This window comes from Nannospalax galili, unplaced genomic scaffold, assembly GCF_000622305.1.
Source record: "Nannospalax galili isolate Female #2095 unplaced genomic scaffold, S.galili_v1.0 scaffold1302, whole genome shotgun sequence".
Taxonomy (NCBI): domain Eukaryota; kingdom Metazoa; phylum Chordata; class Mammalia; order Rodentia; family Spalacidae; genus Nannospalax; species Nannospalax galili.
In genome coordinates, this window is record NW_008348077.1 from 118921 (window position 1) to 139019 (window position 20099).

The 20099-nt window shown below is 42.4% G+C and overlaps 1 protein-coding gene across 1 annotated transcript in view; it reads left to right on the forward strand.

Annotated features, from left to right (window-relative positions):
* LOC103743263 (protein kinase C-binding protein NELL1-like) overlaps positions 1-20099 on the forward strand; it is a gene marked incomplete at its 5' end in the record, with an annotated part of 233347 nt that overhangs the window by 118739 nt on the left and 94509 nt on the right. The window contains one exon of the mRNA XM_008844495.1: positions 406-556. Coding sequence (XP_008842717.1) covers positions 406-556 — 151 coding nt within the window. The remainder of the gene's footprint in view (positions 1-405; positions 557-20099) is intronic.

The following is a 20099-nucleotide window of genomic DNA, read 5'->3' on the forward strand; positions in this document are numbered from 1 at the left end:
CGCCTTTGGGTCCTGCTAGGTCTGGGATTCTCAGAATCCCAGGACTCTACTCCTCTGACAGTGGTAGACCTTATTTACAGCAACTGCATCAATTTTCAGCAGGCTGCATTGCTCAGCACCCATCAAAATTCATGTCAGAAAATCACTGTCTGGACAGTGGGCTTGTCAAAGTGACAAGTGGGCATGGTGACACAGAGAGCCTTTCTGGGGCTTTCGCTGAGTGGATGTGGATGTGTGGGGTGTGAATGGGTAGAAAGTCAAAGCTTCTCACAGAGGGGGATGTGAAGCATGAGGCCTGGGTTTTGAACATTTCACATCTAACTGTCCCTTCTCTCCCATATTCTTCTCTCTCTCCTCTCCTCTCATCTCCTTTTGTCCCTCCTGTGCCCCCTTCTCGACTCCTAGACTCAGAGAGAGAGATCCACGCGGCCCCTCATGTGAGTGAGAAGCTAATCCAGTTGTTTCGGAATAAGAGTGAATTCACCTTTTTGGCTACAGTGCAGCAGAAGCCTTCGACTTCTGGAGTGATTCTGTCCATCCGGGAACTGGAACGCAGGTGAGAGAGCATTTCTGATGCTGACTAGTTCATTGGTGTCGTGAGACAGAATCTCATGGTGCACTCCTGGCTGGCTGGAAACGTGCTCCTTAGACCAGACTCCCCTTGAGCTTCTGGTGATCCCCTGACCTCTGCATCACGAGTGCTGGGAATGTAGATGCGTGCCGCCTGCTGGTCTAAGAAAGCTCTTTTCACTTTTGAAAAATCTACTTGCCATGAAGGCACCATGCAAGACGCCTTGAGTCCGCAGATGTGGACCCCACTGAAATATTTGTTTGTCCTGAGTACACTAATGTTAAAATTTTTGCAGGAAGAATTCACTTTGGGCAGAATAGTTGTATGTTTATTCTCCAAAGATCACTCATGAATTGCTCTCATCCATCTTTCGTTTCATTTCATTCATACGAAACCACATCTTATCTGGTGTATTTAGGTCATCAAACATGTTAATTAGTTGTATTTAACAACCTTCTGTAGGCATCTTTTGAGTATTTCCATGGAAACTGTATCTGACACCAGGATGCTAAGGGTGGTGGCTGCTAGGCTGAGCCTCAGAAAAGCTAGTAGGGAACCTGGACCAGTCATTAAACCTTGTGGGCACAATGCCAGAAGCTTGTGTTCACAGACTAAAGATAGGCCAGGCTAGCCCTATTTAGGGTTGTAGTACCCACAAAGAAAAAAAGTATCAGGACAGAGCTGGCAAGATGGCTCAGCAGGCAAAGGTTGCTGTCAACTGACTTGAGTCCAATCCCCAGAACCTCCATGGTGGGAGGAAAGAAAAGACTCCTGCAAGTTGTCCTCTGACTTCCACATGTCATGGAATGCAAACCCATCATGCACACACAAAATAAATATATATATGTAAAAACATTTAAAAAGGGAAGTGCCATTTGGCAGGCTGAATGGGAAGGAAAGAACAGGGGCAGTACTGGGATTTTAAGAAGGTTCATGTTGAGTCAATGGACAGAATATAGAAGCAATCCCCGGGGAGAGGGTGAGAATTTGGGGTGTTTCCAAGGTAGACAGAAATCCGATTATTGTGAAGACTCAATGCCATATTGGAAACCTTGGATGTAAGTCCTCATAGGTAATGGGTTTTAAGTTTAAGAAAGATCATTCAATCATGGAGTTCAACCCCTTTCATAAAGGACTTTAAATCTGAGAAAGTTCAAAGTCATGATGATTAGGTAAACAAAACAGCTTAAAAACTTAACAGCAACTTCATCTGTCTTGCTGAGCTGAAAATATTTCTGAAGAAACTCTCCCGTGTCCTAGGTATTGCGGCAGGTTTTTGTGGGGGAATCAAAGAAATAAACTCTTTGAAGGATTTATGGTAGAGTGGCCACGTAAGAAAGCAAAGCATGACCACATAAAAAGCTAAAAAATAAAATACAATACTCAAATGGCATCACAAATCAGTGTATTACTGCTTCCAAAATGAGGTAAAGTGTTCGGTTCACTGGACCATTGGGCCGGTGGTTAAGGAAGGTGACACGGAGAGGTGACTGCTGAGCAGGCAGAGCCCAGAACCCAGCAGGGAAAGGAAGGAGGGTGTATCACACAGGGAGAGCTGCATGTGCGGCCACAGAGTGAGGTAATGTGGTGGAATATTGATGTGGGGGAAGGGGAGGCACTGGAAAGCCCAGTTCGGCAAAGTTTAAGCCGTTCGCAGGCTCTCGGCAGTCATGGGGGAGCAGCAGTTCAGTCAGGTTTTTAAAGAACAGGGCTTCCCTTGTAGCCCCAGCTGGCTTGGAATTTGCTATGTAGACCAGACTAACCTCAGTCTCACAGATCTGCCCGCCTCTGCCTCCTGAGTGCTGGGATTGAAGGTGTGGGCCGCCATGTCCAGCTTTCTTTTCTTTATCTAACAGGATAACACTGTCTAGAGGGATAGTTGTTCTGCAAATGTTGAGCATGGACTTTAAAAATATAACATTTTAATTTTTTGAGAATTTCGTACACGCATGCACTTTGATCATATCCACCCTCTGTTCCTCCCTGAGCTCCTCCCAGATCCACCTGCACCCTTCCACCTTCCCAAGTTCATGCCCAATTCTTTTTTTATAGCCTACTGAGTCCAATATCCTCTTGGGTGCGGGGCCATCCCTGGAGTCTGGTCAACCTACCTGGGCCTCACCCTTAAAGAAAACCAACTCTCCCTCCCCCAGAAACCAACAACTGTCAATAACTTCTCAGCAAGGGGTGGGGTTTATGAACTCCTCCCCCTCCAGAGCATGGGTGTTTTACCAGGTATATAATAACCAGGAACTTGGGCTGTTCTCTATGCAGTGTCAGGCAGTCCCGGCAAGTGGTGTCTGGATCATGTTGTGGAAGTCAGAGACTGTGTTCCTATTCTGGTTCTCGCTTGTGTGATGCTAATTCTATCGCTTAAGTCAAAGGGTTAACTAAATGTGTTGTTACATTTGAGGTGGGTGTGGTGTTTGAATGAGAAGTGTTCCCCACAGGCGCAATGCTTTGAACACTTTGTCCCCAGTCAGTGGCCCTGTTTGGGGAAGTCATGAAGTCTTTTGGAAGTGCGGCCTTGCTGGAGGAAGTGTGCCCTTGGGTTGAGAGCACACCACCTTGTTCCGCTTCCACTTGCTGTCTCTGCTTCTGATTTGTGTTTGAAGATGTGAGCTCACAGCGTTTGCTCCTGCCACCGTGCCTGTGGACTTGTCTCCTTGCTATGATGACCATTTCTCCATGGGAATTGTAAGCCAAATAAACTCTTCCATGAGGCGTTTTCATCAGAACAATAGAAAAGGAGCAATTATGGCGGCCTTGTTAAATTCGTTATTTTCTTTTTATTCATTCTGTGGCTTTAGTACATAAAAAGGTTGCGCATCCATTGCGACAATTTTGGAAATTTTTATCCCCCCTCCAAAAAAAACCCCACAGTTCTCATCGGTCACCCTCAATATGCCCAGAAGTCTCCAGGCTCAGGCAACCACATGTTCACTCTGTCTATAGATTTGCCTATTGGGATCCTAACATCAAAATGAAGCCACATTCCACGTGGTCCTTGTGATTGGTGACACTCACTTACAATGTTTCCAAGGTTCATTCATCTTGTGTCTGTAGTTCTTTTTTTTTTGGTCTTTTTGAGACAGGGTCTCCCTGTAGCCCCAGCTGTCCTGGAACTCACTTTGTAGACCAGGCTGGCCTTGAACTCACAGAGATCCACCTGCCTCTGCCTCCCAGTGCTGGGATTAAAGGGGTGCGCCACTATGCCCCACCTGTAGTTCGTATTTTTAACACACTGTTTGGATACAGAGTATTGTATGTATCTATTCCTGTCTGTGGGCATTTGGGTTGGCCACTCTGAACGTTCTGCCTTCATCACCTGTGCACGGCTTTCTGTTTCTGTTCTTTGGGATTTACACCTAGGAGTGGACTTTGCGGCTCAGGCAGAAACTCCTCTGGATTTTCTGAAGAGCTGACATACTGTTGCCAAAAGTGACTGTGCAGTAGATGGGTGCTCCAGCTTCTCTGCACCCTTGGCCTGACTATGGGGTGTCCTCACTACACCCTTGTCTTTACTGTGTTCTAGAATCACATTTGCCTAATGGCAAATGATGCGGAGGAGTTTTGTTTCCCGGCCCCATTGTCCATTTGCATATCTTCGGAGAATGTCTGTATTTTCTCAATTCTAATTGGGTCATTTGTCTCTTTATAAGTGATTTGTAATGGCCCTCTTTTCTCGTACACACAAGTCTCTAATCAGACATGTGACAGTTTTTTTCCTGTGGCATAGATCACATTTTTGTCTCCAGGGTGGCGTCTTTGAGGCACAAAATTAGGAAGTTTGATGACATCCAATTTACTTCTGTTGTTCCTGTTTGTTTTGGTGTCATGGCTGAGAGATCAGAACCTGAGCCCAGGCCTCTCAGACTCACTCTGAGGATTTTTCAGAAGTTTTTGGGTTGTGCGCTTCTGTTTCTGGATGTTTCTTATTAGTACGTGTTAATTATTCATGATGGATTTAATTACGTTTTCGTACCTGTACGTGATGTTTTCAGTTGCCCTCCTCTGCATCACCTTCTCTTGTCCCCCTCATGCTCTTGGATCCCCTCCCTCTTCCCACTACTTTAATGTCTTTCTTTTTGTGACCCAGAGTTTCATTAGGTTGTTTACTGGAGTGAGGGTGCATTTTTGTTTACAGGAGCATGTGCAACCCCCACCCCTTGATATATTTTGAGGTGAATTTTGTGGATGGTGGAAGGTAGATTGACTTCATGCTTTGCCCAGAGGCATCGCTGTTACCGCGTCATTTATAGCATACTTTCCCTCCACAGTGAATTCTTTCAGCACCTCTGCTGCAGGTAAATTGACCACGGATGTGAGAATTTATCTCTAGACTCTTCCTTCCTCTCGTTCTTCTATATGCAGTTCATTACGGCAATGGCCTTTGATCGCTTGGCTTTGTAGTAAGTTTGATAGCAGGGGCTCAAGGAGCCGGGTTCCTTCTTCTTTTTGAGGTTGTCTTTCTGTTCTGTTTTCCTTGAACTTGCATATGAATTTTAGCACTGGCTTGTGAATGTCTACAAGGAAATCAGTTGGAATTTTAATAGCGATTATGCTGAACTTGAAATCAATTTTGGGGAGTCCTGTTAATATAACAATGTCAACCGTTTGTTCAAGAATATGGGGTCTCTGTTTAGGTCTTCAATGATTGATTTTGAGACTTCTTTCAATGTTCAGAATATTAATTTTTCATGACTTTAAAAAATTCATTCCCAAGTATTTTTGATGCCATTATAAAGGGAACTGTTTTCTTAATGTGATTTTTGGTTATTGATTGCTACTAGAAAGTGCAATAAATTTCATTGAACAATTTTATGTTTGAAAACTTAATTAAGGTCACTTATTCTTACATTGGTTTTGTAAGTGGATTACTTAGGATTTTTATATGAGATCATATTGTGTGCTAATAGGACTTACCTACAATGTTACGAAAGCAACGGAAGAGGACTTAAACTTTGATCCTAGGAAGAATCAGCACTGTACACATCCATTTTAAAAGACATAAGAGAGGCTTAGGGGTACACTCAGGGACACGGTGATCCTAAGTTTAATCCCAACACCAGAATAAATGAATGTTTAAAAGGAATGAAAATATTTACTTAAGATATTCCCTATAAAAGGTGGCCTGCTATCATATCAATACAATGCTTAAAGAACACAGGTTTTGGGGGCTAGGGCTGTGGCCTATCGCTAAGCAAGCGTGAATTCAGCCCTCAGGCAGGAAGATGAGCAATTCAAGGTCATCTTTGGTTACTAATGAGTTTGAGGCCATCCTGAAATACGTAGCAAGACCCTGTCTCAAAAACCAAACACAGTAGGCACTTTGGGCTGAGGGAGGGTGACATCACCCAGGAGGGTCTTTTAATTCCCCCACAAATATTTCTGCAGTCAATATCTTTCCTTACTGAACTCAGTTTCCAGTTTTTTCATGAAAGAGGAAGAACTCTATACCCTTAATTAAGAAGAGCTTTTATGAAAGTAAAGGCAGTATCCGACAAGCCCACAGCCAACAGCACACCAAATGGAGGAAAAATCTCAAAGTATTCCCATTAAAATCAGGAACAAATCAAGGATGTGTGTTCTTTCCATTTCTGTTTGGTATAGTACTTGAAGTCTTTAGCTCCCGTATCTCCCCATCACTTTTTTCTTTTCTTTTTTGCCCTCTTTATTTATTTATTTTTATGGGGCTTTTGGCTACTCTAACATTCCCCCCTCTGAAGAGGTAATCCTAAAATCTTTTAAGGATTAGATACGAGCTCCTGAATACTTTTGACATTTTTGGCCTTTGGAACAGAGTATGTTGCTAAAAGGCCCAAGGACATTTTGACTTTTAGCCAAGAAACTGGCTACTTTTCTTTGGGGTCTTTTTATCCTAACTGCCTAGCCAATTCCTACCTCCTATTCTTATCACGCCATCCTCTGAAGAGGTTACCCAAATTGCCAATAGGGAATTGGTATGCAGACCACTCTGGCTTCGTCCATGCTGAACAGGGATGCAGGGTGAGGCAATTGGATTATCCCTTCAGTGGGTCTATCTAAAAGACTCAGAAATTGCAGAACCCTTATCTCTAAGGGTAAAAGAAAGTCCTTGAATCATGAATAGGAGATGTGAAGGAGAAGTAAAGGCAAGAGTAATTAGCATTACAAGTTCTAGACAGGGAACTAGAAAAAAGAACAGGGCAATTTTCAAATGTTCATATCAGAGTTCATTGGAATTTCTTGACAAGGGCTTCCAAAAGCATCCCTAAAAACTCCACCAGAAAAGTCCCAGAGCAGATAAGGACATTTAGCAAAACAATCAGTAAATAAAATTAACACCACCATATCTGTAGCCTTCCTATATACTAAGATACATACCAAGAAAGAAATCCAGGAAGCAATCCCATTCACAATAGCCTTAAAATCCACAAAATATCTTGGAATAATTCTAACCAAGGAAGTAAAAGACTTGTACAATAAAAAATTTAAGGCACTGAAGAAAGAAATTGAATAAGATAACAAATGAAAGACCTCCCATGCTCATGGATCTGTAGGTTTAGTACTGTGAAAATGACCATCCTACCAAAAGCACAAATCAGTGCAATATCCATTAAAATTCCAAAACAGTTCTCCACAGAAATTGAAATATAATCTCAAATTTCATATGGAAACACAAAAAAACCCAGGATAGCCCAAATAAAAGAACTGCTGGGGGCATTACCATCCCTGATCTCAAATTATACTGCAGAGCTATAGTAACAAAACCAGCATGACACTGCCGTAAACACAGACACATTGATCAGTGGAATAGGATTGAGGACTTAGATTTAAATCCATACATTTACAGTCACCTGATTTTAAACAAAGGAGCAAAAAAATACACACTGGAGAAAAGACGGATTGTTCAACAAGTGGTGCTGGTCAGTCTGCATCAGGACCTCAACATAATACCAAATACCCTGAATCAGAGGAGAAAGTAGGAAATGCATTGGAACTTACAGGCACAGGAAAGGACTTTCTGACCAGAACTCCTACAGTGCAAGCATTAAGTTCAACTGATAAATAGACCCACATGAAACTAAAAAGCATCTAAGGACACTGTCATCTGAGTGAAGAGGCAAACTGCAGAATGGGAAAAATGTCTAGCTATATCTCTGACAGAGAGTTAGTACCTAGAATATTCCAAGAACTCAAAAAACTACACATAAAAAAGTCAAGCAAACTAAAAAGTGGGGCAAAGAGCTGACACACAAATGGTTGAAAAATACTTAAAAATGTTCAATATCTTTAGTCATCAGGGAAATGCAGATCAAAACCACTTTGAGATTTCATCTTGCTCCTCTCATAATGGCTAATATCCAAAAACCAAACAGCGATTAATGCTGGTGAGGATGTGGAGAAAAGGGAACTCTTATCCATGCTGGTGGGAATGCAAACTGGTGCAGCCAGCATGGAAACCAGACTGGAGATTCCACAAGACCCTCAAAATTGATCTACCATATGATCCAGTCAGACCACTTTTGGCATAGACCCAAAAGAACTATGCCCTCCTCCAGAGACACCTGCCCGTCCATGTTCATTGCTGCCCTTTTCACAATAGCCAGGAATGGGGAACAACCTAGATATGTGTCAACTAACGAGTGGCTAATAAAGGTGTGGGGCATATACACAATGGGAAATTATTCATCTCTTAAGAAATAAAAATTTGAAAGTCACAGGTAAAGGGGTGGAGTTGGAAACCTGATCCTGAATGAGGATCATGATCCTGAGTGAGGTAACCCAGACTTGGAAAGACAACATCACCTGATCTCTCTCATAGCTGATACTAGCTTTGAAATCTTAGATATGCATGTTTCAATTTGAACATCCAGAGAGGTCAAGAAAGTAATAAATTGCCACAGCAGCACAGTGGGGGACGTTTCCTGGGAGGGGTGGTAGAATGCAGTGGTATGAAGGGGGGAAGGGGACATTCCAGTAGACAGGGTTAAATGGAGCGGGGAATGGGAGGGCAGGACAGAGGGGGTATGAGAAGGGGGGGTACACAACACTAAAGGCCTTTGGAAAAAGCTACATGGAAGCCTATCAGTTTAGAAGCTCCTTGTAATATTTATATATACATCATAAAAAGAGATTAAAAGTAACTACCCTCTAACAAGAAAATACTGTCCTTCTAGGTATCATAGGCTAATAAAAAAATGAAACCCCAATGCCAGGAATGGGATCCCTCTCTAAAGCTGTTGAGCAGAGGCCCCAGAGACCCTCAAACAGTTCTGGCCATTGCCTTGATCTTGGTTTCCTACCAGACTCAGTAGTAAGACCCTATTGCTGAAGATGATACAGACATGAGCTGCAGAAGAAACAAGGAACCAACCTGCTGCTGACTCCAGAGCCTCATCTCTACAGGTGGAATTCATAGTGCTGCAAGGTTCTATGCATGCTCTAGGAGGAAAAAGTAATCATCAGCCTTACCCAGCTGAGAATCCTGTGAACTACAGCAGCAACTGGCATGATATGCCCTTGTGTGCAGTAGTGGCATGAATATTATGGAAGTAACCAACCACTCTCTAATTGGATTTAAGGGCCACGTCATAAGATGGAGTCTATACCTGACATTTATATCAGGCTTAGGAACTCAAGGCTAAACAGGACACAGGGGATTGGGGAGAGCTCAATACTAGTTTTCTACTAAATAGTTATATTAAATTGATTCCTAATGACTTATTGTTATGCCCGTATATTAACGAATCTCTCAACTCTCAGTGGAGACGTTTCTTTATGCAGCAGATGGTGATTAACACATAAACCCACAACTGGTCAGTGTGCAGAGAGCATGAGGTTGCAGAGTGCTTATCACTGAATAGGACACCGGTATCAAATTTCTGCCTCCCAAGGCTCAGGGATCTTTGTGGAAGAGAGGGCAGAAAGACTGTAGAGCCAGAGGTGGTAGATGACCACGAGGAAACGGTTTTCCAGACAGCTGATCATTTACTCAACTCACAGCAATGATCACAGCATGCACAAGTCCTATGCAAGCTCCAAACAGACAAAATCCCAGCATAGACATGGGGAAAGGGGATGAAATCCCAACCCACCTGTGCCTCGTAGCTTTAGTGTCAACTTGACACACCTGGGTTGAGGGAGCCTCAGTCGGGGGATTGCCTCTATTGGACTGGCCTGTGGCCATGTCTGAGGGGCATCTTCTTGATGAGTGATGTGGGAGGGCCCAGCACATTGTGGGTGCTGCCACCCCTGGGCAGGTGGGCCTGTGTTGCATAAGAAAGCAGGCTGAGCAGGGGCCAGGGGAGGAAGTCAGTAAGCAGTGTTCCTCCGTGGCCTGTGTTCCAGCTCCTGCCTCCAGGTTCCTACCCTGAGTTCCTACCTTGAGCTCCCTGATGAACTGTGACCCGGGAGTTGTAAGCTAAATAAACCCTTTCCTCCCCAAGTTGGTAGTGGTCAGAGTATTTTGTCACAGCAATGAAGAGAACAAATTAGAACACCACCTAAGAAACTTTTAGCAACCAATATGTGTGTGTGTGTCCATAAATTAGTCACTGACTCCATTTAAAGATTTGATTTTTATTTTTAATGATATATATGTGTGTTTGTCTGAGGGTGGATTTGTACCTGTGAGTACAGTGCTTATGGAGGCCAGAAGAGGACATTTGACCTCCTGTACCTGGAGTTACAAGTGGTTGTGAACCACCTGACATGGGTGCTGGGAATGCAGCCCAGGTCTTCTGTAAGAACAATGCACAATGCTCAGCCACTGAGCCGCTTCTGCAGTCAATCTGTTTATACTCTGTTTCTGTACCTATTGAGATGATTTTGTAGTTTTTATTATTTCTATACATGTATTGAATTAAAATTAAAAGAAATATTTTATGAGGGCCTGGAAAAATGGCTCAGCAGTGAAGGGTCCTGACTGCTTTTGCAGAGGACCTAGGTTCAGTTTATTAGCCCCACATGGTGGCTAACAACCATCTGTAACTCTAGTTCCAGGGGATCCAATGCTCTTTTCTGGCCTCTGTGGGCACTGTGTAACACAAGTGCACTTACATGCGGGTAGAACACTCATACACATAAAATAAAAACAGATTAAAAAATTAAAATACAGTCTTTCTGCCCTCTCTTCCTCAGTGATCCCTGAGCCTCGGGAGGCAGAGGTTGGATACAGGAGTCCTGTTCAGGGATAAGCACTCTGCAGCCTCTTGTTCTCTGCACATTGGCCAGTTATGGGTTTCTGTGTTAATTATCATCACTGCAGAAGGAAAGTTCTCTGAGAGCTGAGCGATGCATTATCTGTGGGTGTAACAGCAAGTCATCAGGTGTCAGTTTAATAGAGGGGTGGATGGCCACAAGGAAGAGTCTTCCAGACAACCGGTCAGTTGCTCACACCAGAAAAAAATCCCAGCATAGACGTGGGGAAGTGCGTAGGAAGCGCCAGCTTCACCTAAGGAAGCTGTGATAACAGATGGCTGCTGGGAGGGGCAGAGTCAAGGGTGGGATCTTGGTAGGTTAGTCAGGCTTCAGTGGATGGACCCACACGGAAGGACATTTGGGGACACAAATTAGACTCTATAGGCCTTATTTCATATATATATATACCTTTGATGTGGGTCCTGCCACTGAAGCCTGATTATATAAAATAGGGTACATTAAATTGGGCAGAGGGCGATAAAGAGAAAAATGGAAAAATGGAGTAGATCTAAAATTCAATAAAAATTAAAATTGTGTGTGTGTGTCTGTGTGTGTGTGTGTGTGTGTGTGTGTGCACACACTGTCATAGCACACATACGGAGATCAGAGACTAAATCGTGGGAGTCTGTTCTCTCTTTTGCTATGTGGGTTCAAGGGATTGAACTCAAACCATTAGGCTTGGCAGTAAGCACTTCTACCTGCTGAGCCATCCTGTCAGCCCTGAACTGAATTTTGAATGTTATACCAACCTTGCATACCCCCTTGGTTTTGACATAAATCCATTTTCTATGTTATCAGATGTGATTTGTGAATACATTGTTGAAGACTTTTGTGTCTATTTTCATGAGGGCATTGGTCTGCAGTGCTCTTTGCATAATTTCACTGTGGTTTTCAACAAAGGAGTTTTTAGCGGTGATTAAATTTTTTGGATTTTTTTTAAAGCTAACATTTGCTGATTGTAAGATATGTGCTAAGCATTCACATTTTTAACTCCCTTTTGTTTGTTGTAAAATTCTGTAATTTGGAAATATTGAAAAATCTTTTATCTTAAATTCCAATATTTATACTGGCAATTTTTGTTGTTTCAGTATATGGCCTAGAGTTCACCATAGTGATAAGGAACGAACAGATGAAGGGTCCCCATTAAAAGCGGGTGGGGGAGAGAAGGTTGTCCTTTTACCGCATGATTTTATCATGTTTCCTAAAAGTCTCCTAAATATAATGCCTAGTAATAAATTATAATCTGTGCATCTATCTAGTCACGATGTAAAGGAAATTTGATTTGATTTCTGCTGTACTAAAGGCCCAAAGCGATCATGCACAGCTGATAAGCTGTATTACTTTCTCTTCAGTGTGCCTTCTAAGGTAAATTTTATCTTTCCCCTGTTATCTGTTAACATACTTTATGAGAGTGATTGGATCTATAATGGGAAACCTTTCTTGAATCTTCTTAATAAACTTTTAGTGACTGCTGTTTTATTTTGGATTTTTGCATAACTCAGATAGCCAGGAAAACCAATTGAAAATAGTAGTAGTTACCACACTTATTTTTTCTCAGTGTATATTTTTAATGAATTTCTGTGCATTTCATATAATACATCTTAATAATATTTAGACCCCTATCCTCTATACACACCCCTCTTGTGCCCCCCACTGGATTTCATGCATTCTGTCTCATATGTTAAGGCCTACTGAGTCAAATTTGTGTACCCAGATGTCCCTTGGTACAAGTTCATCCACTGGAGCAGCCTGGTCAGCCTATCTAGAGTCGCTCCGTTAAGGAAGATCAGCTCTCCCTCACCTAGCAGTGATCGGCTGCCAACAGCTCCTTTGCTAAGGTAGGAGCCTCCTGCCCATTTCTGCAGTTCTGTGCTGGTTTTTAACTGATTGACTTGTGCCTCTGTCACCATTGCTGTAAGTTCATAAGAACTTTCCCAGGAACCTGTACAACTCTGTTTCCTTTTGGTCATGCAGCACCCCTGGCTCTTACAATCTTTCTGCCTCCTCCTTGACAGTGGTCCCCGAGTCCAACTTGTTTTTGGTCATGGTGTTTATCACAGCAACAGGAAGCAAACTAGGACAGACACTTGGGTTGGTTCTGTATCTTGGCCTTTGTCAATAATGCTTTAAAAATATGGGGGTATAGACATCCCCTCTTTTCTTTGGGTAACATCACAGCCCTTTGTTTCCATTTTGAGTTGATTTTTTATGTGGTGTAAGATAGGGTCTACATGTGAACGTTCAGTTTTCTAAACACAATATACTGAAGTTAACCTTCTGTGTTGTGGTCCTAGAATCTCTATTGAAACCCAGTGGCTCTGGATTCACCTGTGGGGTCTTTATTCCATCCCATTGATCTATGTCTGTTTTTATGCCTTTACCACACTATGTACGTTATTGTTGCTTTATATTTTTTTCTAATTTTTTTTGACAGGTTCTCCCTAGTCCCAGCCCCCCCCCCCCTCCGCAAGTCACTGTGTGGATCAGGTTGGCTTCACAGAGATCTGTCTGTCTCTGCCCCCCAAGGGCATGCCACCAGGCCTGGCTGTTGTGTTGTATTTTTGAAGAAGCCAGTTAACATAATTCCTCTAGCTTTGTTCTTTTTCTTCGAGATTCATGAGGCTATTCAGGAACTTTTGTGTTTCTATGTGAAGGCTTTTCTGTTTCAGTGAAGAATGGCATTAGTGTTCTGAGATTGGGCTGATTATAGATTGTTTGGGGTATAATATACATTTGAATATTCTTCTGCCCCATGAACATGAGGTATTTGCATGTATTTTTGTCTTTTTCAATTTTTTCATCAAAGTTTGATAGTTTTTATAATTTTGGGGGATACAGGGTCTCCCTGTAACCACAGCTGTCCTGGAGCTCCTCATGTAGACCAGACTGGTCTCAATCTCACAGAGAGCTGCCTGCCTCTGTCTCTTGAGTGTTTGGTTAAAGGCATGCACCATGATCTTGGGTTCAATGGTTGATAGTTTTAGAGAAGAAATTTTTCAGTCTGATGTGGCAGCACACACCTTTAATCCTTTACTCTGAGCACTTGGGTGGCAGAGCCAGGCGGATCTCTGAGATGGCCAGTCTGACCTATAGAGCGAGTTCCAGGCCAGTTGAGATTACAAGGAGACCCTGTCTAAAAAAAAAAAGGTGTAAAGATTTTTCTTTGTTTTTTTTCTTTCTAAATTTAAATTTATTTTTAAGTCGGGATAATTTTTAGGGGGATTATGTATATCGAAACAACACTGCGTTTTAGGATTTTAGATATTAATTTTCTATCTTGCAACTCTACTGAATTAACTCTAACAGATTTTTTATGGTTATGCCATCAGCAGCTGGGGACAGGTTAGTGTGTCCTTTCTTTCATTCTGATGCCCAGTCTTCTAACCCAGTCTGTTAGTCTGTGCCTCTCTATTGGGGAACTGAGGCTGCTAATACTGAGAGGTATTACTGAAAGACGTGTATTGATTCTTGTTATTTGGTTGGTTTTGTTTTGCTTTGTCCTATTTTATTTGGTTTATTTTGTGTGTCTGTAATGTTCCCTGTGACCACCTGGGTGTGTCTGTCCTTTGGTTCAGACTGAAGTATTCCCGCTGGTGTCTCTGTAGGGCTGGCCTAGCAGCTGTAAGTTCCTTTACTTTGTTCTTATCATGGAAAGTTTTCATTTCTCCTTTTCTCCTTCAGTTAGTAGATGTTTTGCTGCATATTATAGTCTAGGTTGACAGCTGTGGGTTCCAGGATTCGGAACACACCTCTCTAGGCCCTTAGGTGTTATTCCAGTGGGCCTGCCTTTGTAAGGGGTTTGACCTTTTTATCTTGCAGCTTTCAGTGCTCTTTCTGTGTTCTTAAAGTTTTAACTATAATATACGGTGGAGAGTGCATTTTCTGGTCCTGCCTGTTTGGAGTTCTGTGGGCTTCTTGTGCCTGGATGGACATCTTGCTCTCCAGGTTTGGGAAAATTTTTACTATAATTTTCCTGAAGATGTTTTCTGTGCCAGCACCATGGTGTTTGTTGTCTTCTATGCCCACAGTTTAAGATTAGGTCTTTTCTAGTGGCCCCAAACTCTCCTGTGTTCCTTTCATATTAACAATGCTCATTGGCCTTTACAGAGTGATCCAGTTCCTCTGTTTGTCTTCCATCCAAGATGCTCTGCTTTCCACACAGTCCATTCTGCTGGTGAGGCTTTCCACTGAGGCTTTTATTTGGCTTTTGAGTTTTCTGTTTTCAGCATTTTGGTTAGTTTTTCCTTCACTTGAACTCTGTTTTCATGAGTTAGAGTGGCACCCTCATTCCACGCATCCTTTTGTGTTTGTAGTCTTTGAGTTTTTGACCGCAACGATAATCATTCTTTTGAACTCTTTTTCTGGAAGTTCTTCGAGCTCACTCTCATTTGGGGTCACTACTATGGGATTTTCAATTTGGGGAGGAGGCATGTTATTTTGGTCTTTCATATTGATTTTATTTCTGTGTTGGGGTTTGTACATTTGGAGTTAATTTATTCAGCAAAGGCATTTATAATGTCCAGGAAGGGGCTAATTTAGAGCTGGGATGGGATGTCAAATTTCTGTCCATCCGTAGGGCCACAGCCTTGATCCCTGGTCATCTTCAGTCTGGTGCCTGCAGTGGCTTGGTCAAGGAGCTTGAATCAACCTTTCCCTGGCAGTATAGGCTGATCTTGTGTCTCAAGGCTGAATGGGACATCTGGAGGGTCCCAGGAAGGTCATTGATAGAGCTCTGGAGAGTCCTGAAGGGAGGAAGAGCCCGGGGCCCCTGTAGTTGGAGCTGTCCCTGGTGGGGATTGGACTGGGATCTGAATAGTTCCAGAGGGATGGAAAGGGACCAGGAGGAGGTGGCAGCCCCTGGCAAGTGCCAGAGGGCGTTTGGGTGACCCAGATGGAGAGGGGGCTGGCAGGGGGCAGGTAGCTTACCTGTATATCCAGGCTATGTGGAGTGACTGGGTCATATTCTATTTTGTATGGTGGAGTTTTATTTAACTAGTTGGAAATTCTTCTTTGGGTCACTCCACGTCTTTGAAAAAAGTAATGTATCTCAATATTTACATCTTTTGGTAAGTGAACAGCACATTCTTTTATTTAGTAAAATTTTAATATTTGCTATATATCTCCTTTCATTTCTAATGTGAAATAAATGTTTTCATTTTTCTTTTTCTGACCAGGCTCATCATGAGATGATATAATTCATTGGTCTTTTTAATAAAACAGCTCTTAGTTTTACTGACCAAGCCTGCTCTTTTTCATTTCAAATGCATTGATCTCCTCATCTTATTTCCCTTTGAATCTTCTTGGTGTTTGAACAGCTTCTCAACGTTTACTTCGTTTCGTTTCCGCATTCTCTGTTCACAGTCTGGTGGGTCTCAGGAGTCTGCGTTGTCTTCTGAGCATTTGCTCTGATTACCGTGTGTTATAACGCTGTGCTTTCATTTCCTACACTTATTTTGTAGTTATAATTTTACTTTGACCTCCTCTTTGACCGTTTTAGAGAAATTAAAAATCCAAAGTGATTAAATAAAAAATGCTTAATGGGTAATTTCCAACTTTATTGCTAATTAAAGACATAAAATATGTGTGGTTTTTAAATTTCAGAGTTTGCTAAAGATTTTATCAAACTTTGTAAAATCTTACTTTTTAAAAAAATTGTGAGTTCTTTGTTCCATACAAGTGCATGTTATTTCCTCTCTCTCTCTCTCTCTCTCTCTCTCTCTCTCTCTCTCTCTCTCTCCCCCCCCTCTCTGGTGGGGGGATCTTTTTTTCTCACCAGTTTCCTTCTCAGATTTATAAGCTTTGATTTTATTTTGTGAACCATTTAGTTAACCAGGACCATTTCTGTAACCACTGGGTGGGAATATCCACTGGAGCCTCTCACTTTCCCTGAGTCTATCAGTAAGGAATAGTTCACCAGTGAGTGGCAGGGATTCATGGTCTTCATCTCCACCATCCACCCCGGATGCTGATGGGACCATTCCAGCCACCTACAGTTGTTGAGGGTTCGTGATTAGAGTGGCTGTGTTTTCTGGCCCCTCCTCTATACTGCCCCTAAGCCTTAAAGGGTGTGGTGTACGTGTCTGTTCACACTCAACTGACACTTACTGTCAGGGCTTGGTACATCTATAAGTCTCTGCATTCACCACAGCTCACTGGAATGAGAGGTTCCTCCCATGGAGGCTGAGATTGGTAATTGCCTATGGGTGTAAACACATATATTTAAAAGGCAGTTTGGCTAAACAGCAGAATTAAGTCCCCTTCTAGGGCCCATGATCTCCCTTTCCATGTGGTTCTGAGTGAGTTCACAGCAGCAGGTAGGTCTCAAATCCCACCAGAGAGCAGTTGGTTACCCGTACAACAGTCATGCCACTGCACACACGGGCACATGTTGCCTAGGAAGTAGTCCTGAGAGTTCACAGCTGAGTAAGACCATTGGTGCCTTTTCTCCTCCAGCAGACCAAATAGCACCTTCCCTGACCATGAACACCAGCCAGCAGGGAGGATACTGCTAGCTCTATTCCAGTTTGGTTTCTCTGTATCATGCAATCAAGGTGTGTACAGTGCAAGAGGGTCTTATCTAGGTCTGATGGGCAGCTGTGAAGTATGGCAAAAGCCTGTATTACTCTTGGGCCTCTAGGACTTCCCTGACCAACAACTCATGAAGAGGTATCTTACACATGACACAGTGAAGTGTCCCCCGCCCCCGGGTGATCTTTTACACCTTCAATAATTTTAATATAGAGGGATACATTTTTGATCAATGAGTAGTTTTTTGTATGTTTATAGATTAACAAAATGTTTTATGGAATGCTTTTTACTTGATCTTATGTAAAACTATTCAATTGTACTATTTTAACTTCTCTGTATTTGTTGGTTATTTTCTGCTGGAATCCTGACATCTAAAAAAATTGTTTTTGGTCTTTTTGAGACAGGGTCTCCCTGTAGCCCCAGCTGTCCTGGAGTCACTATGTAGACCAGGCTGGCCTTGAACTCACAGAGATCCTCCTGCCTCTGCCTCCCGAGTGCTGGGATTCTAGGCACCCAGCCTTGAATCCTGACATTTTAGGAGGTGGGTTCATAGCTCCTGTTGTGGTAAGTGGTTTTTCATCATCTCCTTAGATCCAGTGAAGGACTGGGCTTGGATAAGTCATGTTTCACAGTTTTCTGGCCAGTCCTGGGAAATTAGGGCTAGCATTGTGTCAAAGAGGAGAGGACATAGGCATTGGAATAACAAAGCAATATCTGTCTGATGGGTTGAGGTATTCACACTTAGTCTGTACCCAAATATCATACATGAAATTAGCATAGGTAAGAGTGTGTTTTACATAGAGGCATTTCCAAATAATACTCTTAGGCACATAGTCAATAAATAAATAGTCAAGGCAGAAATTATTTTATTCTGGTTAGAGTTGCTCAGAATCTTTATGGCTGGCTTCACACATTCCCTTGGAATATACTGTTCCAGCTGCAGGAACAGCATTACCTTGGATGACGATGCACAGGACAAAGAAAGGGAAAAGTTTTGGGAACTAGATCCTAGAAGAGATGATGCTGTGTACTTTCTGATAGGGTTAGAGGTACTTGTAAGACACCTAGCACACTACAGTTTCAAAAGCTACATTGATGGTGGTATTGGTGGTGATAGTGATGATGGTGATGTTGCTGTTGCTGGTGGTTTTCTTGCTGATGGTTATGATGGTGATGGCAGTGTTATTGAGGCGGAGATCAAATGCAAGAAAGTGGCCAGGAAATACAGCAGTCATTTATTCTAACTTGGTGGGAAAAGGAAAATGATAACCATCACTTAGAACTTTCTAGTGACGTTCAATTTGCATCCAGTGTTACCTTTCTGACGAAGTGAAATGGGGGAACAGACTTTTGGGTCTGAATACTCTCGGTTGCCATCATGTGCACCACAGGACACAGTCACCCAATTACCTTTTTGGAAGCTATTTGCTAGAGAAACTTCACTTAGTATTTTAGAAATGAGTTTTTCCAGGGTGTGTTGAGCTTCCAGCTACTCTTAAGCAAAGCTGTTACTGAATTAATGGCAGAAAAGTCAGTGGCTGTGTTCTCTCCTAGCCAAAGGCAGGCAGCTCTCTCACCTGATGGGGAGCCAACAGCCCGGGGTGGAGGGTGGTCCTCTGAGAGACTGAGATACCTTATACCAGGAGTGAACTTCTTGGTAAAGTATTATCTGGAAACTCCCAAGGTAACCAAGTCAATTGGGTTCCTATGGATAACTTAAGTGGGTAAATAAAACGAGATGGGAAACTTAAATATAAAATCTATTTGAAAATGCACCTGGAGGGAATAATTGAAATAGGCTCTTTTATGTAACAGGACGGGCATTCTTATTAAATCTAGCCTATATTTCAAATGCGATTTTTTTGCTACGGTACCGGTACAGCACACTGAAAGAGCAACAGAGATGGAGCTCTCTTGATGAAATATCTTAATGACTTTGAAGATTCAATGTTTATTTTTTTTTATTCAAATGTGCTAATGTAGAGCCTTGTCAAAATGGAAAGTTTAATTAATGCAGATTAAATCTAAAGGAATGTTCTGCCAGCATATGAAACTATGATATACTGATAAATTTTCTGTTTTTCAATTTTTTTTTTGTCTTTTTGAGACAGGGTCTCCCTGTAGCCCCAGCTGTCCTGGAACTCACTATGTAGACCAGGCTGGCCTTGAACTCACAGAGATCCACCTGCCTCTGCCTCCCGAGTGCTGGGATTAAAGGCGTACACTACCACGCCCGGCCTGTTTTTCATTTTTATCCCTAAATTATAGATAATATTACATCTATATGTAATTAGATAGGAAACGGAAGTTGAGGATTTAAGAATACCCTGTGGAATACTATGAGGAAATGAAGGCATCATGTTTGGCTTCTTTTTAAAACAAAGTTTTGTATTTCAAAAGAAACTCCAAATCCAGATTAAAGAAACTCCAAGTTTGTAGCAAGGTAGAGTGGGGTTCAGTTCCTGACTCTGTCATCTACTAGATAAGTGAGTTTATGTACTTGTCTTCAATCTGTCACCATTGCTGTGGTCTTCCATGTAAGGGAGGGTGTTGATGATTATGTCATGGAGTCATGGGCACTCAGAGTCAGATGAGCACGTCCTCAGACAGCTCGTAGTCAGGGGCTCCAAAGGTACAGTCTCCTCCCTTCCCTTACTGCCTCTTTAGCTGTTTCCTAAACCCCCAATTCAGAAGGAAAGAGGGAGTTGGCTACCTTTCCATCACTTGAAATTGTTACTAGGTTTTCACAAGAGGTTTGTATGGATAATACTAAATAATGGGTTTTCTAGATGGGATGCATTCTGTCGTTTCTAAG